The sequence below is a fragment of the Haliotis cracherodii genome, unplaced genomic scaffold, assembly GCF_022045235.1.
Source record: "Haliotis cracherodii isolate W230 unplaced genomic scaffold, xgHalCrac1.p SCAF_8, whole genome shotgun sequence".
NCBI classification, from domain to species: domain Eukaryota; kingdom Metazoa; phylum Mollusca; class Gastropoda; order Lepetellida; family Haliotidae; genus Haliotis; species Haliotis cracherodii.
The window spans coordinates 21,579,211-21,606,284 of record NW_027266341.1 but is presented as its reverse complement, the minus strand read 5'-3'; the positions used below and the strand labels follow the sequence as shown (position 1 = coordinate 21,606,284).

The following is a 27,074-nucleotide window of genomic DNA, read 5'->3' as shown; positions in this document are numbered from 1 at the left end:
TTTTAGTTGTCTCCAACATCATGATTGTGCATTATGCCTGCAATCATTCCGTGAGGAAAGTTCTATTTTGAGAACACAATCCGAAATGTATCAGGGTGTGTGTTACAAACGTGTGCTCTGCTCTGACAACATGATCAAAATGTAATAAAGGTGGATTCTGTTCTGACAATATGATCCAAATGTAATAAATTTATGCTCTGTTCTGACAACATGATCCAAATGTAATAAAGGTGTGCTCTGTTCTGACAACATGATCCAAATGTAATAAAGGTGGGTTCTGTTCTGAGCACATGATCCAAATGTAATAAAGGTATGCTCTGTTCTGACAACATGATCCATATGTAATAAAGGTATGCTCTGTTCTGACAACATGATCCAAATGTAATAAAGGTGGGTTCTGCTCTGACAACACGATCCAAATGTAATAAAGGTATGCTCTGTTCTGACAACATGATCCAAATGTAATAAAGGTCCGCTCTGATGTGACAACACGAACCAAATTTAATAAAGGTGTGCTACGTTCTGACAACATGATCCAATTATAACAAGGTGCTCCGTTTTGAACCTTGGTTTCCATGACGGATAAGATGGTTTAATTTCGATTCAATATGCACGCATTAATCACATATTATATTTATTTCATTGTTCAGTATTCGTATATACAAAATATAAATACAACAAAGTTAATAAAACCAGATCAGACAGAGCGTGCGCTGAACCATCCTCGGTCATCTAGGGTATGTATGTCTCCATTAAAGTATGCAAACTAGCCTTCGACTCGCTACCATAGCTTCGTTTAGAGTCCGATTCGTATGATTCCTCGCTAGCAACAGCCGTCCAATCAAATTGCACTAAACTGCGAGATACTTATTGTGGAAACGTAATGATAGAAAGTGTGACGTCACTTTCCAAAAGAAGCTATCGGTTCAGTGTTCTAAAAATAGGATGGAGATTATTGGATAATCAAAGATGGTGCAGACCGACATCCCACTCAAGACAAGATGAAATAATTGTCGTAAATACGCGATTGTACATAATACGTCACCAGAACGTTTGACACTTCAATATTATTTGACTTCTTGTTCACAATCAAGCAGGTGTATCGACTGACCGCATCCTAAACAATACCAGTGTCATGTTTTTATTCATGACGTCATTCTCTGGGACCCATTCCTCAAATGGAACATGGCTTTCCATCTGTCGTAAGGTACCGTGGGTGAGTGTGTGGTTTACCGCCGCTTTAAACAATATTTCAGTTTTATCACGGCGTGTCAGCCCGAAATGATGCATGTCCTAGACGTTTCACTTTGGTGAAACCCACAAGCAAGGGTATGGTGCTGACAAACCTAGAAACATAGATTCGACCCAACCATTATATCTTCCTTGCCCGCCTAAGGGACGCAACCTAGTGCTGTGAATTGCGGTTTCTTAGAGAACACCCATGCACCAGTTACATTGCAGAGTTTACGGCAGTTGTAGCAATAAATTACAAAGACCCTTAAGGCAATGGGTATTACTCACTGTATCATAAATCTGTGTAACACCAAATCCCGCCACACATAACGGTTCGTAGGACAACGTCGACCATTTTAAAAGACAGGTTTTGTGCTTAACAGAAATTAACAAATTAACAAAAGGAAAGGAAACAATTTGAACATTCATATAATGTTCATGACTGCCAAGTTGTGTTGAGTTTTGTGCAAAAAACAACAAGTTCCAATGTGGATTCCTGTCAGTGTTGGTCGAGGTCCTTCTGTACTGTGCCGAGCCGAGCGGAGCCGAGCCGAGCCGAAAGAGAAGGGATCTATTCAGGTTTCGAGACACGTTAACGACTGGGCCATCATCTCAATTTCAGGTGATGATTCATTCCGTTTTCAATGAAATGTGTTCAAATATGGGATGAGACTTTGGTTCCATTGTTACAAAATAATTTATAGTACTAAATTTGAAGATCCGGGGTAGAATGGGTCTCCAGCAACCCACGCTTGCCGTAACAGGACACGAAGCTTGTCGTAAGAGGGTGTCTAACGGGATCCGGTGGTCAGGCTCGCTGACTTGGTTGATGCATGTCATCGTATCCCAATTGCGTAAATCGATGCTCATGATATCATCACTGGATTGCCTGGTCCAGACTCGATTATTTACAGACCGCCGCCATATAGCTGGAGTATTGCTCAGTGCGGCGTTAAACAACAAACAAACAAACTAAATTTGCGTAAATATATCACAATCTTTTCATACGAACACGCATAATATCATTAATGTCATAATATCAACATATTATCACTTCTGTCTGGAGGAAGGCCCTGACTTCTTATGTTTGTCCTTCGTGTCAACAACTTTCCCGCCTTTTCTCGACAGATCTGTGATTGCACTGAAACCAACATTCAAGATGGCGCCGCCGAGTTGTTTCGCCATCAACTTTTGTAGCTTTTTCCGAACACGGCCCACGTCAGTGTCTTCCATATCAACGTTACGTTCTCGCGACATCATGATTGTCTTCGTTAACTTCCGTCGGTGTTGCTGGTGCCCGGCTGTTAATTCCCTACAAGAACAAGATGGATACATAGTGTCTGAAGGAAGTTTCATACTGTAGTGACAAACAATGTGACAGTTCCGCGGACAAGGCAAACCGGAGACTGACATCATGAGCATCGACCGACCCCATGGGTACGGCACGAGTCACCGAAATCTAAAGTCCGACCACCAAGTCACAATTTTGGTCACGGCACATGTACATGGTGACAGACCCGTGAAGATCCGGGGTAGAATAGGTCTTCAGCAACCCATGCTTGCGGTAAAAGTCGACTATGCTTATCGTTAGAGGTGTCTAACGGGATCGGGTGGTCAGGCTCGCTGATTTGGTTGATCCATGTCATCGATCCCAATTGCGCGGATCGATGCTCATGATGTCAATCACTGGATTGTATGGCCGAGACTCGATTATTTACAGACCGCCGTCATATAGCTGGAATATTGCTGAGTGCGGCGTTAAACAACAAAGAAACAAAAAACAAAAAACATGGGGATATCCGGACCGGATATTAAACGACCATTTTCTTTAAATGTGTAATTTATGAAGGAGTGCGTGAACATTGTTTAAGATTTAGTCAGCAATATTCCAGTTATCTCAGGACAGCCTGTAAAGTAATAAAATGTGGATCAATGAAATGAACCAGTACTAACACGGTTAACTATCCACGCATTCACCTAACGACGACACAATCAATCAGGTCCACAGTGTCACTGTATCCACCAGGGTCCATTTGCACAAAGCTGTCTTAGTCCTAAGTTGATCGTAACATCGTAACACTCTGACATAGACTTACGATACTGGTAGCGCTAAGATCGCTTTATGCAATTTGGGACATGGGCCCCATTCCACAAAGCGGTCGCAGCCTTACGACAATCGTAATTAAGTATATGTTAAAATATGGGAGTTACGATCGCTTTGTGGAATGGACCACGGCTCCCTAGTTTAATATGCGTTGCTGGGCATCTTTTCTGTTTCGGAATCCCATCAGAAATGAGTACTTTATGTATGGACCTAGCTACTAAACGTTGGGTAATACCGTAAATCCCTCCTTAAACGACAGGAAGTTATTTTGTTGAGATCATTTTTGACACTTGCGGTCACGAAAATATATCTTTAACAGATAAATTTCTTTACCAATCTTCAATTCGCATTTAATTGCATTGATGTTTAAATCGTTGTGCTATCATGAAACTTTTGTTTATTGATTTTAACATTGATTTAATTCTCACACATTGGAACATTCAGTCTTTTAACTTTTATTGATGTCTTCATCAAGTGGAGACCCGGATTAGAATACCGTCTTTCCTCGATTTAACACCGGACTTCGAATATACGCCGAGGTCTCGATTAAACGCCAGACCTCGATTAAATGCGGTGTTGTTTTCATCAACGGATTTTTCACAATTTTTATATTTGCGAATACACGTGGGAGGTTAAGAGTGAAAAATATATACACGAGTTTAATCAAGGAAATACGGAAGGTCCAAGGGACCCCGTTCCGCAAAGTGATCTTAGCGCTACGACGTCGTAAGTCTATGAGTTACGACCGCTTTAGCTCTAATTTCGCTTTGTGGAATTGGGCCAAGAACTCCCTTGGTTATCATAAGAGGCAGCTACAATTGATAGGGTGGTAAGGGCTTTGTTTCACAAATGGATCCCCGGCTGTCTTAAATCTAAGTTAACCAATTGTGGGATGTCTTATCCGACCCAAGTTAGGATCTTTACAGACCGTTGTTATTCACCTGGACTATTGCTAAGCATGAGTTAAAATAACAAAAGACAAACGTACCAACAGTTGATGTTGGTCAGTAATGATGTCAAACGTCTTACCCATAGTCAATCTCCCCGTCGCCATCTTGATCCAACTTCTCCACCAAGTGGTCTATGGCCTTCTCTGACAGCGGTATGTTGCACTCCTGAAAGAGGGCGATGTTGGAACCACTGCTTTAGGCCACAATATGTAATAATTGCTCACATTTTAATTCCCAAACAATCCGCCTCATATAATTATATTGTCTCAAAGTACCTACAGACCCAGCTTCTCCCTCTCTGTGTTCTCCGCCTTCTCTGCCAGATGAAACCAGTTATGGCCTGAGGAGATTCGTACGTGGTTCGAGTTGAAAGCGCTAGCCAACTAAATTTGTGTTCAATTTTACTTCATTTACTTACTGTTTGGTATAGTGGGCCTTTAGAATTGGAACTTTGGTAAAAAACTGATTTGAAATAGGTAAATTATATAAATCTTTCGTATAAAAATACGAAAGATGTCATGTGTCCTCACACACACACACGCTCAAAAGAATTGCGTGTTTAGAAGCGCAGACAGAAAAAGATATCCTGAATATATCCTGAAGAGGATTTCGTAACAGCTACAGTATGATTGATTTAATGATCTCTAAAACTCGTATCATCCTCGGAAACCAGGGTTATAATGTGTCACTACGAGTTTATGACCCACCAATAGCCCGCACTTGATCTCCTTCCGTGTTAGCGTCTTGCTGTTGTCTTTGTCCATCATACAGAAGAGGTCTGTCAGCCTCAGCCCCAGCAGCTTGCCGAACTCCATCAGGATGAGGACAGGGTTTTCGTCCACCAGGTCCATCTCGTCGTCCTCAGCCTCCATCGTCTGGTCCCACACAGCCCCATACTTCATCTGCAGGGCTCGCTGCTCCTGCATGTCTTGCAACATCGTCACGAACGGCCCCTCAACACATTGCGTCTGGAAAAGTGAGTTTGACTTACAATAAAGTTAGTTTAGCATTGGATGAAAGCTGAAAGTGAGGCAGGCCGTAAATACACACACACACACACACACACACACACACACACACACACACACACACACACACACACACACACACACACACACACACACACACACACACACACACACACACACACACGACCCACCCCATCCCACCCCTGTAAAACATGGGTGCGTGTGGCTAGTTCGTATGACAAGTTGTGAGATGTTCATCCCTGTCTCCCCGTGCATCCCTGCTAGGCTGATTTTATCAAAACAACGGGCACATGACAGCACTAAGTCTTCCCTCATTTTTTAGAGTCTTTCACTGTCTAATCACGGCTCTAATCGATGATGATGTAAAGATGTTTACCACGATGCTTTCCATGTTGCTGATGGAAAATGAATAATCTAATTGGCGCGAGTCTGGACTTCAAATCAATGACCAGGGCATACTGCCATGCCTAAGGGAGACAACTCTGCATTTCAAGATGTGGCCGTCACGTTATGTTTCAATGTGCTTGAAAAGGTGTTATTTTTTCTAGATACAAATCGAGGCACACGTGGTCGTACTAGCCACGCTCAGTGGCCATTGTTGCCACCCAATCATCAATCATTACGTTTAAGTGTGACTTCCGGTACGCTGTATGACCACCATCAAGTACTCCTGTGTGTGCTCACCCCAAGGTCCACGTAGTTCAGACCAGATGACTTTGTTTCTCTCAGTGAATTGAGGAGGAAGTAGGCGCCGCTGGATGTGATGGGGTTGTCAGACAACTGGAAAATACAATTTGAAATACAATAAGCTGTAGTAGTATCCGGAGGCGAGTGGTATAAAACCTAACGTGGGATGCATTAAACCACATATACCCCGACTGCTACTGCTACTACGAATTCATCTTGCCGACATGTTTCAATTTTCCCTTGTAAAAGAATTAAGACAAATTGAAAATTGATAGAAAACAGCTGTTCGATTGACATGAGGTAAACATGTGTTATGTAAAGAAATGTGAAGTTGTGAATAACGTGGAGCATTTTGTTTCGCGGTTGGTATGAGGCACTTATTCCCCGGCTCAGAAATCCACGTGCAGCCTCTTTTCTTCGTGGCGGGGTATAAGGGATTTATTCTGCAACTCACAAATTTATTTCCATTCCAGGAGGGATACGTAGTATTTTATTAAGATCGCGTGAACCAATCACATCTCAAGATTCTGACATGGAGGTAAGATAAAATTATTTACAGAAAACAGATGTGTTCTACCGTGGTTTTATACAGCCGGACTCCCCATGTCTGCTATGACGTTTTTAATTGACTTTTGTGGAGCTACTCCTGCATCTTTTGTGGATCTACTGATGGACATCTGTGGACCTACTCAAATCGTTCTTGGGGCCTGCTGATGCGAATCTTGTATGTCAAATGATGTAACACCTGCGTACCTATCATATATGCCCACTCACGCAACACTTGTGGAGGTATACTCACTCGTAGTTTCTGCAGTGTCTCGTTCTTCTTGAGCCCCTTCCAGAGTTCCTGAAGACACTGTTTATTGATCCTGTTGGATGACAGGTTGATGTCCTCTAGTGTCGTGTTCTTTTCCATGGCGCTAGCGAGCTCCTTACACCCGTCCAGATAGAAGCCGTTCCAGGATAAGTTCAGCACCTTCAGACCACTGTTGATCTAGAAGAACCATTGGGAGACATTCATAACAACTTTTCACATAAAACTAATAAGATATATGCAACTTATAAGGGTTGATTTTTACATTATAAGTGCATGCCATCTTCGACGCAGCTTATTTGATATTAAGGATTTTATAATTAATCCTAGAACTGATCGAAATTCTTAAATAAACACAGAAATATTTAAGAATTATGTTTACTGTTGCATAAAAAAACTACGTTCAGTAAGACTATATCACAATAACAAGCTCAGTCCTTGAGTGTATTTTTAGTATCTGACATATCCACCCTAGTTTGCTGCCGAAACATCTCTTTCTGGTAAATACGGTACTTAATGCCAAAAACATAATTCCCTTTATAACGATTATCTAATCATTAACATCGGTTTTTAGGTCATTCTCAGCGCGGCTTTTGTTGGTCTTACAGATGATAGCATTCACATTTAGTCTAGGTGTACTGTATAACTAGTCTTGAGGATAATATCGTTATCACTACCAATTTCTTGGTTGTCTCTTCTATCCGTCATTTAGAACACAAATCGAAATTATAACAAACACAAGTCTAAAATACCAATGATGTTTTGTTTAAGAAATGAAATTCATAAATCCTAAATTGTCCTCTCAATGACATTTTTGGCCTACATAAATGTAAGGCAGATCTAAAGTTTGTTTGTTTGTTTAACGCCGCAATCAGCAATATTCCAGCTATATGTCGGCGTTCTGTAAATAATCGAGTCTGGACCAGACAATCCAGTGATTGACATCATGAACATCGATCCGCACAATTTGGACATGATGACATGCATCAACCAAGTCAGCGAGCCTGACCACCCGATCCCGGTAGTCGCCTCTTACGACAAGCATAGTGACCTTTTACATTGCATGGGTTACTGAAGACCTATTCTATCCCGGATCTTCACGGGTCGCAGATCTAAGGACCAGGCGTTGCTGGCCTAACGGACACAGACGCACACCGTAACTTAAATTATTAACAGTTCATTTCAAGCACCAAACAATGCCACACTCTGATTATTTCACATCATTAGTCATAGAACAGGTATCTACTCACGCCGATGCCTTTAGCAATCGATGTGGCTCCGGACCGTCTCAGATGATTCCAGCTCAAGTCCAAGAACTCGATCGTGTCATTCCACCCTGCAAAACATTTCTAGATACTGAGAAACCGAGAAAGTTTAAACTTTCCCCAGGGCTCCGTTACACAATACAACCTTGGACTTCTCGGTGAGAATGTGCGAGTTACGTACTTTCGAGTTACGTAGTAGTCGTAACCCTAAAATCACTTTGTGAAACGGTGCCCAGGCGGAAATTCTCAGGGTCGTTTAACAAAGCAATCTTTGACCTCTGAGTTGGGACTTACGTAAGCCAGCCATAACCCTAAAATAGCTTTGTTGAAGGGTTTTACCTGACGATCTTAGAAGGTATCACACGACATATTGGGTTGATACATAAGCTTGTGTGTGTGAATATTACGAAAACAAGTAAGTGAAGTTGGACAGGCTGTTGGCGAGAAGTAGCCTCCATTGATCAATGTTAACGGATTATATACTACCGAGTCTCGTTAATATGGACAATGCTGTTTCCACTCGTTTTGATGAAGGCAACATTGTTTTACCCGTGTTTTACGTGGATAGTGATAACGGTCGGTTAAAAAAACAACCCAAAAAACCCCAAAACAAGTTATGAAAACTGTTACTAATACCTGATTACGTTTTTACTTATTTGCTATTTCTTTTCCACTTTATCGGGGCACACGTGCAAGAAGCCTTTGAATGTGGGTTCGAATTCCGGCTCGCCCCGATTATGTTTTTTGGTTTGTCAGAACCATACCTGTGCTCGTAGGTTTCACGAAAGTGAGCTTTCCTCCCACATTATGCTGACTCGCCATGATAAAAATGAAACATTGTTCAACGCGGCGTTAAGCCAAATTCACTCACTCACTCACAGACTCACTCCAATGTTTGGTGATTATACACACCCAGGGCATCGCCAATGGCGTTACCGCCGACCTCACAGAAGCAGTTGTGACTCAATTTTAATTCTTTCAGGTTCTGTGAATCCTGTAACAGAAACAGCTAAATATTAGTATGAAACATATTAATGATCTTAGCCAGAAGCACCATCGTTGGTGTATAGTCATTTGTCTACGAGTAGACGAGTAGAAGTCATCACTCATACTTGCATTAACTACAGGAAAAATAGGTATGCGCAAGAAAATTGGATTTTAGCAAAAAATAACAAACGTTATCAAAATGTTACTAGGCTGAAAACACAATTTTGATACCTGTATCTAATCATTAAATCACCATCGAATAACCATTTCATGTTTGTTTCATTTGTATAGAACGTGCGTATATTTTCATTTTATCGGCAGTTTACATGAACACTCCTCCTCCTTACTCCTTCATCAATAATTCATTAATCCGGACCTTTACTAAACCGGAAATTTTACTGAAACCAGGCCGTCCGGATTAGAGGTGTTTCACTTTGTCGTTAAACCGTACCTCAATGAGATTGGAGAACAACGCCCCGTCATATTCTTGTAGGTTGTTTCCTGGTAACAAACAACAGAACACAATTACACAAAGTCTTTGGAATTTGATATGAATATTTGAGTAGGTTGTGTGAAGATCCGTGGTGGAATAGGTCTTCAGCAACCCATGCTTGCCGCAAAAGGGGACTATGCTTGTCGTAAGAGGCGACTACCGGGAACGGGCGGTCAGGCTCGCTGACTTGGTAGATGCAGGTCATCGTATCCCAATTGCATGGCTTGATGCTCATGATGTCAATCACTGGATTGTCTGGTACAGACTCGATTATTTACAGATTGATGTAGAACAAAAGCCTGAAGTGTGGGTATGGTACTGACTTGAGTGTGTGACTATTGGTCGCACTACCATATTCCAATAATCAATATATCGATGACAAGTACAACACCACAATTAACATCGATACCCCTCTGCTATATAATTATCGAAATACACACATGAATGAAAACTAATGATTGATATTTACTTTTCCATTTTCATCATTAAACCATGGGACAATCACCTTAACCCGGACTTAATAATTCAAATGTTAGTTAGATACCACTTGCAATAAGCGATGACGGAAACTTGTTTTAACCTTTAGTTGACAATTTATTTGCTTTAAAACAATCGAGATTCGAACCCACGAACTCCGTCACGAAGACTAAGGATTGTAGTCTTCAGCCATGACAACACATATATATTGTGAGGATTTAAAATTAAATTATTTATTACCTCATGCCTAATATTTAATCCGTTTATGAATCGGGATATTTCTGTTTTATGGGGATATTTGGTTTCTTGTTTAATGAAAGTAAAACTAGAAACAAGAGCTATAAAATCTTCGGTTGAGCGGGGCTATGGCTTGTGGAACGTGACGCCTATACATAACATACACCTTGTTTGAAGAGCACTTTCATAACTTTGTTTTCAGAGGTTCTCATACATTCGCAACACACCAGGAAAAAGGAACAACTGTATCTCGGATGGTTCTTATACACGTGCATATTGATATTAATTCATATTGGAAACAGGCACAGCTTAGAGTCGATGCTCTGTCAGGGGACGTAACTCTGCACAGGAAATAAAGGAGCTTTCAACCATACCATGTTGTTTGAAATAAGATAAACATGTGAGTTATAAATGACCGATAGGTAAATGTTCTATTTTGTCTTCTAATTTATGAGGTAGCATGGTCTGACAGTTAACAGGTATATCTTACAGATTTATGTCCGCGTTACGTTAATGAACATCAAAGGTAACACGTTTAAATCAGTTCCATGTGTTAAGGAAACAATACAGATACATGCGGGTTACAACGGCTATGTATTATTGATAGACAAGTCGATTGGCATGCTTAGAGTGAAGACACTATGCTTTAAAATTCTAATTCTTTTAGTTACAGTTGATGAACATAAAAACATTTTAGCCCCAAACCACCAAAAACTTCGATACCAATTATTTTCTATCGTCTTATCACATTTCAATGGAAATAGTTAATTTTATCTAAACAAATGTCCCGGAAATCCGGCCCGATCTACGCACTATACATTATGGATGTGAATGGAACCTATACCTGTAATGAACTATACCTTGATTGTGCGTGTGTCTGTCACATGTAATCGCCATCAACAGGTTTCATCTACCTGTAATTAACCTGGGGACGCGAACGCCAATGCAAAACAATCTACACAAAAATACACTTTGGATATTTTATTCATAGAATTCACACCCTCTCTATTATCCGAATAGAATACCAATGAACCAGATTGTCATGAGAAAGATGGACGTTGAATGTTAAGGTAATATTTATGTTCAGAGAGACATGGCCCAGTCATCTCAGGCGCCGTGATTGTGATTGTGGGTTCGAATTATGTTTCTAGGTTTGTCAACACCATACCCGTGCTCGTGGGTTTCACCGAAGTGGTAAACGTCTGAAACCTGCATCACTTCGGGCTTTCCTCCTACTTTTCAACGCCGCGATGTAACTGGAATACTGTTAAAAACGGCGTTAAACCTAACTCACTCACTCATTCAGAGACAGCATTAATTGATCTCGGTTGAACTAACAATGCGAAAACATGGTATTTACAGCAACCCATGTCTAAATATCGTGACTTCTCGTTTCTTCTGGTTAACTCCAAATAATCTCCGTCACTCGATCTCTACTTTTCTTAATTTGTCCGATAGGGGCGTCATTGTTGGCAACAGTGACTGACGCAGATCCGGATCCGGATTAATTCTCGTCACACTGGTGTAGTGAAATAAGATCCTGTGGCCATTTGTATCTTCAATCTTTCCATGTTGTTATAAAACCGGTTCCGCTCCCAGCAAACCTAGCGCTTTTAGTCAACGGATGGCAGCCCAAATATATGGTACAAATCTGTATCAAAACCAATTATGTGCGCATGCGTAGCGTCCTTAATTACGACTGTAGTGAGTGAGTGAGTGTGTGACTTGGGTGAACGCCGCTTTTAACAGTACTCCAGTTATATCACGGTGTATATCGCGGGTAGGAAGCCAAAGTCCGAAGTCAAGATGTTTACCACTTTGGTGAAAGCCACTAGCACGCATGTGGTGCCAACAAACCTAGAGAGTGAGTATGGTTTTACGCCGCTTTTAGCAAAATTCCAGCAATATCACGGCGGGGGACACCAGATATAGGCTTCACACATTGTACCCATGTAGGGAATCGAACCTGGGTCTTTGGCGTGACGAGCGAAAGCTTTAACCACTAGGCTACCCGACCGTCAACAAACCTAGAAATGGCAAGAGCAATTTTACTTCGAACACTAAATTCAGTAGTCCGCTGTTTGCCACGTTCGGTACCGAGGACCAATGAAAGCCATGTTTAGTGTGGTCTAACCACAGCCTACGAGAAATCGGCCACCTCCTGTCTACTAATGTAGGGAGGCAGGAACCCAGTGAAGGTTGTATTGTTGTACGAACTAAATGTCTCCTGACCTGCGACTGGCGGGGCCATGGTAAGATACGGGCGACTGATATGGGCGAGTGGTAATCCATACCTGACAGGTCCAGTTTGGTGACGTTGTCCAGATCGTGTATGACCTTCACAATGGCCTTTACGCCTTCCGTCCTCAGGTCGTTGTGGGCCAGACTCTACAAGTAGGAGTGAGTGAGGTAGGTTTAACGCAACTGAATTTCAGTTAGTGAGTGAGTATGGTTTGACGCCGTTTTTGCAATATCCCAGCCAGGAATATCACGGGGGGGGGGGGGGGCATAAGAAATGGGTTTTACACACTGAACCTATGTGGGGAATCGAACCCGGTGTGACGAGCGAACGTTTTAATCACAACGCTATCCCAACGCCTAGTTAAATCACAGCGTCCAAACTGGAATATATTATAGACGTTCACCAATATGGTGAAAAGAAGTGGTATATGAACGAAAAACAGTGGATCATAATCGGGAAGAATCTTGGATTCGAACCCTCGACCAGCGGATCCTGGCACAGTTACAGAAGCAACTCTGTGTAGTGAATTGTGCGCTGGCCAATCCTGACCCCTTTCCAATAATGAACACATCGCAAAAAAGTGTACTCATTGGCGTAAGGCGTTCCCTTGAGAAATGATTGCTCATGATGTTGTATCTATTATTTATGAGGCACGCCAAATGGGTATATTCTTCATTAAAATTGAAGGATATATACGTTGAACATGCGTTCTTTTTGTTATTTCATATTTAAAAAGAAAAGGAATGAAACATCTTGAATGCTATGAGAATAGCCCATTGTCAATGATGCCAAAACGTATTCATTGTTAGTCGGAATCTCTTCTGGAGATTACCTGAATGAACTAAGTTGGTGGTGAGTTGAGAATGAGGCTGCAAACATCGCGTCTAGCTACCAAATTACAGTTACAGTTTGTATCAAGGTTCTCGAAAGACAAAGAGAGGTTGAGAACAAGATGCATGGAAACATCTGGAGTCGTACATCTATTTTTATGATGTATTTGTACTTTAAAACACACATAAAAACGACCCCTTAAAGACTCTACATTTTCGAACCCCCAAATCGCATGATAACTACAATTTCCGGAAAAATATTCCTGAATTTGTCAAAGTCTGAATGGACATTGCTCCTTGAGGAAATAATGTTAACTCAGTTATTTCACAAATCATGTCCTCGTCACGATATGGCTGAAATATTGCCGATGTGACGTAAAGCATTAACTCACTCACTCACAAATCATGTCAGAAAGCGGACTTATTGCCGACTGAACACAAACATCGATGTGGCGGCTACTGACCAGTTCTGTGATGAAGCTGTTCTCTGTCAGCATCTCGGCGATATAGCCCGCCCCCTTCACTCCGACTGCGTTGTCTTCGAGGTCAAGGTTCAGGACGGTTGAATTCTCCTTCAGAACACAAACATGACATGCGTCAAAATAAACAGCTCTGCTGATTCAGTTGTGTTACTTGTGGTTGGTTGCCGTAAAAGGCGACTATGCTTGTCGTAAGATCTGACTAACGGGATCGGGAGGTCAGGCTCGCTTACTTGGTTGAAGCATGTCATCGATCCCAATTGCGTGGAGCGATGCTCCTGATATCAATCACTGGATTGCCTGGTTCAGACTCGATTATTTACAGACCGCCGTCATATAGCTGGAATATTGCTGAGTGCGGCGTAAAACAACAGACCAATCAACCCACTTGTATTTGGGTATAAACGCCATTGAACAATACTTGACATGTGTACAAGCGAACGAACAAAGAAAATGGAAACGATTAAAAAACACACAAAAAATTACTGAAATAGTGGCATTTACACCACCGAGTGCCCCTCTCTACGGCTGCCACATCCAATAGTGAGTAAATGAGTTTTTACGCCGCCTTGATCAATAGTTAAGCCATATCAGGCATAGGACCCAAAACATGGGATTCACATATTCTGTTATTGTTGGGAATCGAACCAGGTCCTCAGTGTGATATTCGCCAACGTTGTTACCACTGGGCTACCCGATATCTTCTTTGGGCCAGCTATATATTCAGAATCATTTACAGATTGTTTTCCACAAACACATGTTCATCTAACAGAGCATATCTTGGTACGCTCCAGTCGATTTTTAAAAAATGTACCGAGTAAGATATGCCATACAGACAGACAGATTTATTTCGTATATGTGGCCATGAACCCAAACAGTACAATGATATTCTGTTGGAGGACAATTCGTCGTAAGATATGTTATCTATTATAATTCTACCTGGCTACAACGTTGGAGTCAAGGTCACTTACAACGAGTGATATCGCGCATGCCTTTGCTCCTTCCGGTCCCAGCAGGTGGTGCTTGAGGTCCATCTTCTCCTCCGCTAGGTGGCGGAACACGTAGTTGGTTGGGGTGATCCTCATCGCTTTGCACGTGCGCAGGTACATTTTCTGACTGTGCGTTCCTTCGATACTCTGGGGTCGGCGTGGCGAGTCGGCCTCGTCATCTGAAGGCGTGGTAAGGATATGAATAGGTGGCTTCAAACAAGTTTGCTAACAGGCTGACAAACTCCAAAAGGTTTACCAGCTTGTGTTTTCACAAGATAAATACGCGGTGTCGTTACTCTTCTCTTCTCTCATGTGAAATCTACGCAATATCTGATTGTTAATGACCAACATACCTTTGACAATCATTTACTGAACAAAAATCGAGTTCGAAAGACCCGTGAATATCAGGGATAGAATAGGTCTTCAGCAACCAATGCTTGTCGTAAAAGGCGACTATGCTTGTCGCAAGAGGCGACTAACGGGATCGGGTGGTCAGGCTCGCTGACTTGGTTGATGCATGTCATCGTATCCCAATTGCATGGATCGATACTCATGATGTCAATACAGGATTGTCTGCTTTAGACTCGATTATTTACAGGCCGCCGTCATATAGCTGCAATATTTGTAAGTGTGGCGTTAAATAACAAACCAAGAAAGAAACAAACAAACAAATCATACTTTACAAAATATTTTCGCAATGTTCACACACAAAACACATATTTGTAAACATATGGTTTGTAAAGATAGCCGTGTGAAGCTACCGAAGGAAGTTTTACACATCTTCCCGAGGCAAGTGTGTTAACTGACTTTAAAAGTCCAGTTTCCACCCTTGCCGAACTAGGCTGGAATTCCTGGGTTCGATCGTAGCGCCACCAGTGGCTATTATGAGTCATGTCCTTTCTGTGCCTCTCCTATTGACCAGTCAGATACAACCTCTCGTATCACTTGCATTTGCTTTAAACAAAACGGTGGCGCCCAGTCAAGACGATCTGATTGATAATCAAGATCTATATTGTGATAAAACGAGTCTTACATCGCGAAGTGCATCAAATCACGTGAGCACCTTGATAAAAAACATGAAAAGATTTAGACAATATCTGTTGACAACGAGTTAGCGGTGCACATGCTTTGCAAATCCAAGAGTCGACCAAAATCTGCATGACACTTTAGGAACCGGATTTCGATTTCGGTGCGCAATTTGATTGGACTATGCATAGACTCGTTAGTCCAGCCAATATCTAACTCCATAAGACTAGCCTAGTTCGGCAAGGGTGGAAACTGGACTTTTATAGTCAGTTAACTTACTTGCCTCGGGAAGATGGTTTTACACAACAGACGTCAATATTCCATCCATAACACGCGGACCTGTAAAAGTCGAGTCACACCAGCTGATGAGCAATGGTCTAGTCAGAGCACGATGACATACAATCTGACAGATGACATACGATCTGACATGTCACACAATGTAATCATTCGACCCTCAGTACATAAGCCAAACGTAAGCTAGTGGTGTAATTGGTGAGTGAGTTGGATTTTACGCCGGTGTTAACAATATTCAAGAAGTCGTACAGCAGAGAACACCCATATGTACCCATTTGGGAATCGAACCCGGACGCTTTAACAATTAGACTACTCCACCACCCCTACTTATGAAGATCCGGGTAGAGAAAAGGTCTTCAGCAACCCATGGTTGCCGTAAGAGGCGACTAACGAGATCGGGTGGTCAGGGTCGCTGACTTGGTTGAAGCATGTATTCGTATCCCAATTGCGTAGATCGATGCTCATGATGTCACTCACTGGACTGTCTGGTCCAGACTCGATTATTTACAGACCGCCGAAATATCTGAAATATTGCTGAGGGTGGCGTTAAACAACAATTAAACAACCAAACAATATTTCGTGGAGACTCCTGATGAATCATGATCGTATTTGTATGACGGATTTGCTGTGGGGAAGCTCTCAGTCCGGGCTGGAATATGTGACTGATGAGACAGACATACGAGGCTAATTGTGAGTAAGAGCTGACAAAAACCGGAAGTTGGTCGGTTACAGGTTTTTTTCTGAATGGTTGTGTGACATCTTACACTGATGACGTGCGTCGATGCCCACAGGAACTTACAGGCCATTGTGAAATAATTATGAAATACGACTGAATACAAGAATTTGACATTTCAACTCCAGCACAACAATTACAGGCTTAAATGTACACTGATCGTGTCCTCAGTATATAACCAACACCACCCATGTAATACTTTCGTAAACATGAAAGAAAGTACCTAAGTATCAACGGGATAAAAGCAATCTTTTAACTGAATCCAGAGTAGTTCTTCCAACTGATCAAACAGTTATGAAAACGCACTGATCAAATATTCATTTCATCCAAACTACAAAGACCCAGACTACAAACCGAAAGTTGTTCACAAAATGTAAATTACACACGTCAACCCTATTCCCCAATACACGTAATTCAACACGCTTGCATCTTACCAGAAACAGCTTCTTATAATCGACTGTAAATGACAACTTAACTTACGAACGACTGTTTTGCTAAATGGGTGTATTTTCATCCCTCGCGAACAAGACTTCTGCCTTTCTCTGTCCGACCTCCAACTGACCTCCAGACTGGACCAGTAATCCTATATCCCAATACCTAGACAAGGGGGATCCTGCTGTGACGCCTGTTGAACCAGTGACTTCCAACTCTCGATCTCTTTGTCCCCAGAACCTCCATAATTGTTTTCAACCAAATTCTTACATAGGATATACTTGTCTCAGTGTGACGCATCGTAATTCTGACCTATAGAAACCAACCACCGTGGTATAACATGAATACAACCATACCCATACTAGTTATGGTGATATATAGTTCTATACGACCCGTGAAGATCCGGGTTAGAATTGGTCTTCAGCAACCTATGCTTGTCGTAAGAGGCGACTAACGGGATCGGATGGGGCTCGCTGTCTTGGTTAATGGGTAGATCGATGCTCGATGCACTGGATTGCCTGATCCAGAATCGATTATTTACAGACCGCGGTCATATAGCTTGAACACTGTTGAATGCAGCGGTAAACAACAAACAAACAAAACAGTTCTATACCATAACATATATGAATACACATTCACATTACCAGTGGAAGAATACACCAGTTCCTTTGTAACATCTTCTGACATTTTGAAGCCTTGATGACCAACGATTTCCTCTAGACCAGCTTCGACTCTGGAATTGTACTTAGAATACACCAGTTCCTTTGTAACATCTTCTGACATTTTGAAGACCTTGATGACCTACGATTTCCTCTAGACCAGCTTCGACTCTGGAATTGTACTTATGTTTGAATACGCAATTTAAAATATTTTTGTCTTTAACCAGTATGAGTCATGCCATTCAGATACCATTGCCCTCACGACAAGTGTATTTTAACACTATACGACTTAGTGCAAAGTCTCCGACCGGCGTGTTAAAAGCCAACACATCAATAAACCACACAGTGGTTAACTTTCTTACTATTGCTTTCACTTCACCGACTTATCTTAATTTGTGCATTTACGCATTGTGATTTGCCCCTGCCACCTTAGGCTAAAAGCAGTTGCGCGTGATGGAGGATTTTCAGGATCACGCGCGTGATGGAGGGATTTCAGGTTCACGAGTATTTCTTCCAATAGCACGAGAAAATAGAGAGTGAGTGATTTGGGTTTAACTCCCATTTGAACATCATTTCATTTATATCGTGTCAGCTTGATGTGGGAGGAAAGCCCGAACGTTTTCCACTTTAGTCAACCATGAGCATGGTGCTAACAAATCTAGAAACATAATCGAGGCGAACCGGGATTCGAACCCACGATCGTAGGTTTCTGGCAGGCCCAAGTGACGCAACTCTGTACAGCGAACTCCGGCACTCTAGACGCAGAATCAAGTTTTAAATTGACGAAACAACATTTTAATTACTGAAGATTGTCTATTTTTTGTATGGTCTTCATCTTCAAATGTTGGGGGGGGGGGGGGGGGGGGGGGGGGGGGGGGGAGGGGAGAGGCGCAGAGTTGCGTCCCTTGGACACGCCAGAAACCTATAATTGTGGGTTCGAATCCCGGTTCGCCCCGATTATGTTTCTCGGTTTGTCAGCACCATAAACGTGCTCGTGGGTTTCACCGAAGTGGTAAACGTCTGAGACCTGCATCATATCGGGCTTTCCTCCGACATTAAGCTGACAAGCCGCGATATAACTGGAATATTGTTAAAAGCGGCGTTAAACCCAACTCACTCACTCACTCAAACGTTGGGTGAGAGTGGGTGAGTGGGTTGGTTTTTACGCTCTTAACAATATTTGAGTATCAGCGTGACACATGACATGTAAAAACCTTGAAAAATATTATCGTAACCGTTATAATCATAGACCATGTTATGACCATTGACTAAGTTTTAAACATACAAAATATATTATGAGCATAGAAAGTTATAAAACAAAAACCTTTTTTTAATATGAAGTTAACACGATATACGGCTTTTCCATTGGACGAGAGGTCGGTCACATGACCTCAAAATTGACGTTCATAAGTGTCTGAACGACACAATTTGAGGTCTATACGTTTTCAACGTCGAACGCTCTGACCTTCATACAGTCTGGCCCTCACTCTGTGAAGGTTCATAATCAAATGAAGTCACACAAAGTGAAAATCAACTCTTAAATAACATGTAATATCTATAGAAAAAGTTGCAACCGCGGTTTTGCAAATTAACCTACCATCTTGATCAAAGAAGTCGTCCGGCAAATCCTTGTCCAAATCAAAGAAGGTGCAGTCCGTGGCAGTCGTGATGCTCTGGATAGATTCGCATCCCTCACTCTCAGCACGGGACTCCGGCCGCCGCCGACGCCGCGTCACAACACCGCTCTTTGCGCGTCGCACCGGGGCGCTCTTGACGCGGTACCGCGCCGTCAGTTGGTAGGAGTTCGCTGTCATGGGCCTTTTTATCAGGTTCCATATATCGAACTGGAAGATAAATGGCGTTGGTAGACATGAGGAATATAGTGTAATATTTTGTACATATCCTTTAACAGTACTGATTTAAGTTTTTGTCATCTAAAGATATATAAATGGGTGCATTCGTTGACAGGGCCCACATTTGACTGTGCAGAGAGGTGCTTTCCGGATTATGACTTGAAGTTTGTCGTGTTAAACTCATTCACTACAAGTGGAAGGGACAATCGCCTTAGGGGCCGCAAGTCACTGTGCAGAGTTGCGTCCCTTGGCCACGCCAGAAACCTATGATCGTGGGTTCGAATCCCGGTTCGCCCCGATTATGTTTTGTAGGTTTGTCAGCACGAAGCTGTGACAGTGGAGTTGAATCTATGTCTCTAGGTTTGTCAGCACCATACCCGTGCTCGTGGGTTTCACCAGAGTAACTAACGCCTAAGACCTGCATCACTTTTGTCTTTCCTCCCACATTAGGCTGACACGTCGTGATATAACTGGAATACTGTTCAAAGCGGCGTTAAACCCAACTCACTCACAAGTGAAACATCTTGAAATGACATGTTTTATAACCAAAACAGTGATCTATATGTTATGTTCACACTACAGCTTCAACTGATATGGCAAATGAAGACAGATGTCTAGAAGATAAAACTAACCAAGGGCCGTCAGTCAATATGTGAACGGAAGGTATCTTTGCGCGTTAAACATAAGTGAGTGAGTGAGTTGGGTTTAGCGCCGCTTTTAACAGTTTTCCAGTTATATCACGGCGTGTCAGCTCAGTGTGGGAGGAAAGCCCGAAGTGATGCAGGTATCGGACGTTTACCAATTCGGTGAAACCCACGGGCACGGGTATGGTGCTAACAAACCTAGAAACATAATCGGGGCGAACCGGGATTCGAACCCACAATCGTAGGTTTCTGGCATGCCCAAGGGACGCCAATCTGCACAGCGAATCGCGGCGCCTTAGACGACTGGGCCAACCTTGCCCCCGTTAAACATAAATGAACAATGCTTTCATGCAAAGTTATTTTGCATTCATGAATAAAAATCACAATACGGAAATCTAAACTAATAATTTTTAAAAAACCGCACAAACCTGTCTCCTGCATGTATGTAGTTGAACTGATCTTTAGTTTCTGCTATTTCTGATTATTCTGATAACTTATCAATAAATATCATCTCATGGTTGAACAGCCAGTCATTGATTTGGTAAGGTCTTGCAGATTGTGGGGGCTGATATCACTAACTTACATGCAAAACACAGTAAATACAAACCTAAACGCACTTGCTGTAGGGGGTAGATCGTTGATAAACATCCCCAGATGTTTCGTTTGGAGACAGTTAAAGAATACGTATTTGTTAATGTTTGTTGACCCTCGGATCAGATGTCAATGCTCGAGAGATCCTGTGTGGTAATGACGTCATGAAATTAACACGTGATAAAGAGATACACAACATGATTGACATACCGAGACAGGGGATATACCCTACTGTCACGTGACTTCCATAAACGTTACAATCGTTTGTTTGCCGGCGAGGTGTGAAGCGATTAAGTATGGAAATACCAGACCTGATATATATGCGATAAAAAGATTTATACTGACATAGGATACATGTAAGTCAGGAGTATTAATCTAATCAGCAATTTGACATCACACGACGACGATATAAATGCTTAAATAGGGTATTAAGTATGACATATTTCTCATTGAATAGGTACCATATATGTATATGTTATATTCTTTATCGAGTCAGCCACACGTTAAAAAGCAGTATAAGTCTATATATGGGGCACAGGTATGCAGAGTTGCCTCCCTTATACGTGCCAGAAGCCTGTGATATTGGGTTCGAACCCAGGTTCGAACTGACAATATTTCTAAGTTTGTCGGGACCATACCCGTGCTCGTGGGTTTCACCAATGTGAAAAACGTCACTTCGGGCTTTCGTCCTATGCTAAACTGACACGCCCATATAACTGAAGTATTGTCCACAGTGGCGTTAAACCAAGTCCACTCACTCATAAGTCTGCGTGTCAATTCGGCAAATCGCCGATTATAGTATCTTAGATTGTGTGTTCATATATGACCGCGCGTTAACAATGACCCGTGACGTTTGTTAGTTTGTTTGTTGTTTACCGCCACACTAAGCAATATTCCAGCTAAATGACGTCTATAAATAATCGAGTCTGGACCAGACAATCCAGTGATCGACCTCATGAGCATCGATCTACGCAATTTGGATACGATGACATGCATCAACCAAGTCAGCGAGTCTGACCGCCTGATCCCCTTAGTATAGTCGCCTCTTACGACAAGCATTGCGTCCTGTTACGGCAAGCATGGGATACTGAAGACTTATTCTCTACCCAGATCTTCACGGGACGACCCGTGAAGTCTTCAGGACTATGCAAAATACCATTCGTCGTGAATATAGGGATACAGTGTTGCAATGTGTAGCCTATTGTCAGATAACTTGCAGCGGTGTGTTCCGTTAGTTTTCATTAAGCCCATATTATAATAGCGATCATTTAAGTACAAAATGGTAAAAAAAATGATATTTTAAGCAGATTAGAACAGAACTCCAATCGCACACATGTCTTCACAAAAATACGAAAAGACAGATCGGATACAATAACCTTTAAACGGACGAGGTGTTCAAATGTGTTCAATTCATTTACGCTTTATAATTAATACAGTTGGGTTTAATATGCGACTGTGACAGGTTATAAATGAGTTTAACATTATAGTTTCAATTTGTGTCCGTTACATCGTCAAAATAGAATATATGTACATATTTCGCATACAAAAAAAGACAAAAACGGAAATGGAATAAGCGAATTAATATGTTAACCTATAGCCATTGTTCCTGCCACATTGTTGCTCTGTTTGGAAATGGAGATCAGTTGAGATGCCCTTCAATCCAAAACTCGATGTAGTGCCCATACATACAGCGTTAGAAATGTTAACGTTGTGTAAAATCGTTCGTGGAAAGAAAATACGAATTTCGGATTTCTATACGATTTTTATATGTTACGAAACATAAAACATGACTGAAAGAAGTTATGTTACTGACAGTAAAAAAATAGGATATATGACACACTATTATAATTGATTGAAAGCAAACACGAAACACTGAGCTACATTACTGTGAACAACCAATACATCAAATGACATGTTGATTTGATAATTTTACGAATATCCCTAAAATTTCTTTCATAGATTCGTACAACTCTCTCGGTGTCATTGTTTATTAATAAAGAAGAATTCCCATTGAGACAAATATGCATAAATCAATCGATACTCAATCAGGGTTTAGTCATGCACAAAATTATTTATCTCCCCCGTGTATGTTTTGACAGATTCTTTCACAACCAGTTCTTGCTCGTGCAATTTACAGACATGTCAGAAATCGGAGGTCAGTCTGTTGTGTGACCGGCCCCTCAAAGGGGGGAATTTCTCGGTTGATTGGCAAATCTTCTTACGACGAAATCCGACACAAAGGAACCAAGTTTCTGGAAGCTTTAACACGATTAAGTGGGTACCCCTGAAACAGCTGCTCTCAGCCTGGATGTGTACAGGGTGGAGACTGTGGGTATATTACTGTATAAGCCTTTAACGAATGTAACGAACTGCCCTGTAACGCGGCTCGTTACATACGTTAACTTAGAGGCTATACAGCACCGAGCTGATAGTCAGCGTTGGCGAAACGTGATTATATTCGGATATTAGCCTTGAGATATTTAATTAATGGTTTATGATCATGTGACGTACATGTTAACTTCCTGACAATAGTTTTAATAAAACCACTAATACATATTGCCAAAAGGTTATTCATCTGACAGAAAACATGAAACCTAGAGTTATATCAGAGGTCATATATTAGATATGGTCTCTGGTTATATTAACCATCCACCAACTCTCCGCACCTAACGTTTCTTATCGTCACCTGATTTTTTAACCGCTGCGCGATACACATGACCACGTGCCACATATTACATACAGTGAAGTGAATAAATACCAATATGTCTGTCCAGTCGCCTTAAATCACATTGTATGTATTTGTTATCAATAATATTATAATAGTGTACTTGTACACTTGTCGTGGTTATTGCAGAAATATGATACAGACGATTAAACAAAAAATAACAATATTTGAATGCAGATTTTTTACAAGCTCGATATTACGCTAGTTGTATAATTAAAGTATGCTGGTTGTATAATTAAACGTACCTATCTACTTAAATGTATGTACCAAATTATGAATTCTCTACACATATAAATATTACTCCTACTTGATGTGTGCATGGCACATCGGTCATGATTTGACTGTTTATTCGTTCATTATGACCAGACGAAAAACATAAACGAACAAAAAGCATTGTACGGGGGTGGGGGTGGGGGTGGGGGGCGGGGGGGGGGGGGTAGTCTAGTGGGTAAAGCTTTCGCTCGTCATGCAGACCCGGGTTCGATCATCTTCCCGAAGTGAGTTAACTGACTATAACTGATTGGGTGTAATGTTTGTCCGTCGCCGTTATACTGCGGGAATATTGCAAAAAGAACGCAAAATCACAGATCCTCACTGACTTACAGTATAAAAACAAACTGAATCGATCTTTGCCTGGTAAATTATAAGAGTCACAGCCATAGGTATATCTGCCATGTCACATGCAACGTAAATCTATTGGCATCACGCCACCCTCCCCCACAAGACACGTCAATCAGCCCTGCGCGACATCATTATGTCGCCTTTGACACGAACCCCTTGACAAAAGAATTTCAACAATCCCGTAAACACTAAGCCTAACTGTTCATCTAGCAGATTGTGAAGAAATGAACATAAAGGCTTCAGAGACAGATACGGTCGCTAATGAGAGCATTCTCTGCTGACAATGACATGTACACCTACCCGCTGGTCCCATGTCAGTTCCTGTTTACTAATTGTCAATTTCGTGTTCCGTCATTAGTAGTCTCCTGTCGTATTCCTTAGCTGAGTTGTCGATTTCTTTGTAAGAGTTGTCTATATGTTGTCATGACAACTATGTTGCTCGTATTTAAATATAACCAAAAACATAAGAACAATATCGTGGGCATGCTTAATGAGGTATATTTTTTTATCTTATCGGTTAAATCTTCGGGGTTGTGAAATATTCATACGATCAGAGTAGAAGCTACATTGCAACATGCAAGTTAATTATATAACTTGATATGGCTGAACCATCGATATGTTTGTTTGACATGGAGATTACATGTATCGTGTTTCTGGCGCTGGCATTTCTACGTCACTAAACCGGTAGTTGAAGATGGCTGAGAATACATCATTGTCTTTGTTGAACAGAGTTTAGAGGGAGTGGTTTGGATTGTGGCAAGTGTCAGATTTTCCCATTAATTAAAATACTACCGAAAATAGGAATTTCAATTTTTTTGTAAAAGAAATTAAGGATGTGTAGAGGGACCTTAACCATCTCTCTGCATCGACAATCGACAAAGGAAGTATCTTTTCTGGGGGTAAGTAAGCTCTTTTTGATCGTTAAGAAATAATAGAGTTGTCATTAAAAATATGCCATGCCCCCTGACTTATATGTAAATATCTGAAATAGATACATCCTGTCGATTTGTATGCACACATGCATATATATATATGTATATATATATATATATATATATATATATATATATATATATATATATATATATATATATATATGTGTGTGTGTGTGTATATATATATATATATATATATATATATATATATATATATATGTAGAAGTGGTCTTTTTCAACCCATGCTTGTCGTACGCTAACGTGGTTGATGTATGCCATTGTATCCCTGATGCTCATGCTGTCAGTCCAGATATATGTATGGACTTTTTTTGTATGTTTAATGCGTATACACCTGAAGAACTCCCTTGTTTATATAATTGTATATTCTATGCATACTCCTTACCTTAGACCGGGGCGTGATATCAGGGTTCATGGACCCATAGGATCGGGAGCTCTCTGTTCCCGACGTCATATTTGTTCTGTTTGCCGCAAATAAACTTAAACCAGCCAAAACTGACCACTGGTCAGCCTTCACACTGACCGGCTACACTGTAACCTATTGTAAAAACAAGACGTCATCTGAATCCATGACGTATGGCACCGAATTCCATTTCCAAAACTTCCCCTCGAATCATTCGCGGCGATGCTGATTAGCTCACCACAGGTGATGTAGACGATGAATCAGCTTTTCGACCAAAAACAGTCCACCCTGCGCACAGTCAACACAATACTAACAGTTCCCTCTGCCAAGCCCCAGGATAACCTAATTCTTGAGGCCCTATCAAGTCAAGGTCCATTGAGTTTACCTATAGTCTATAACTAGCCTTCATGTTAATACCCTGCCCGTCATGAACTTAGAGCCATCTTGCACGCACACCGACACTCGAGCATGTACTATTGTCTGTACAACTTGATTGATATGAGCTGTAGCTGTGTCCTTAATTAAACCATAGGCATGATCTGATTGGGATCCATCCCATTGTATAATGGCCTTATACCACGTAGGGTGTGACATACACCATGACGACGGGAGAGGTGGGGGGTTATTTTTTCATATGCTACAGATTTGGTTCATCCTTAATCAGGGCTCGATGTCTTAAACAAGGAGCCCCGGTGGGTATTGGTAATTATGTACGCTACTTCTCACTGTGGGTTAATCCTACATGTTATGCAATTATAGAAATCCTTTAGTTAAACATTAGGGCCACATAAGGAACAACGGTTTAATGCACGCTGTTCTGTAAGCTATTGTAATAAGGTAATCGGTCGGTATTGTATTTGCTAATCGTTAAATTTAGGCCATTGAACTCGTTAAGGGGCATTGGTTGTGTTTAATAATTTCGCTGAAAAGATTAGATGAAATGATGACTTTTTGAATTACCGAGATTACCGTGACAGTTTCAATGTGTGTGTGTGTGTGTGTGTGTGTGTGTGAGAGAGAGAGAGAGAGAGAGAGAGAGAGAGACTGTGTGTGTGTGTGTGTGTGTGTGTGTGTGTGTGTGTGTGTGTGTGTGTGTGTTATAGCTTTATAAACACCCTTTTGTTTTTGTGTTGTGGGTTTTGATCTTATGGCATCAATTAAGACTAAGAACTGCCACTCGGGTAAAAAATACTAATACTAATATTTGCTTCATGTTGTATTGTTGAGGTTACAACGCATGTATCAGGTCAGTCAATATTTCTAATAAAAACTATCTTAAAATTCACGATAAACACAACACCTTGGTCAGCAGAGTTAATGACTTGATTTGAACATACTTTTTCAAATTGTTTATATGTCATTCC

General features: G+C 41.3%; 1 protein-coding gene across 1 annotated transcript; it reads right to left on the bottom strand.

The window, feature by feature from the left end:
- Window positions 1-2,177: 2,177 nt before the first annotated feature.
- LOC139450676 (leucine-rich repeat-containing protein 74A-like) lies at window positions 2,178-25,761 on the bottom strand. Its single transcript, XM_071232473.1, has 13 exons — window positions 25,693-25,761; window positions 19,518-19,764; window positions 14,759-14,955; window positions 13,773-13,880; window positions 12,531-12,624; window positions 9,481-9,530; window positions 8,955-9,036; window positions 8,028-8,113; window positions 6,763-6,957; window positions 5,961-6,056; window positions 4,995-5,255; window positions 4,367-4,452; window positions 2,178-2,545 (listed from the first exon to the last, which is right to left on the bottom strand). The coding sequence occupies exons 1-13, from the start codon at window positions 25,759-25,761 to the stop codon at window positions 2,284-2,286; spliced, it is 1,833 nt and encodes a 610-aa protein (XP_071088574.1). The 3' UTR covers window positions 2,178-2,283.
- Window positions 25,762-27,074: the final 1,313 nt, after the last annotated feature.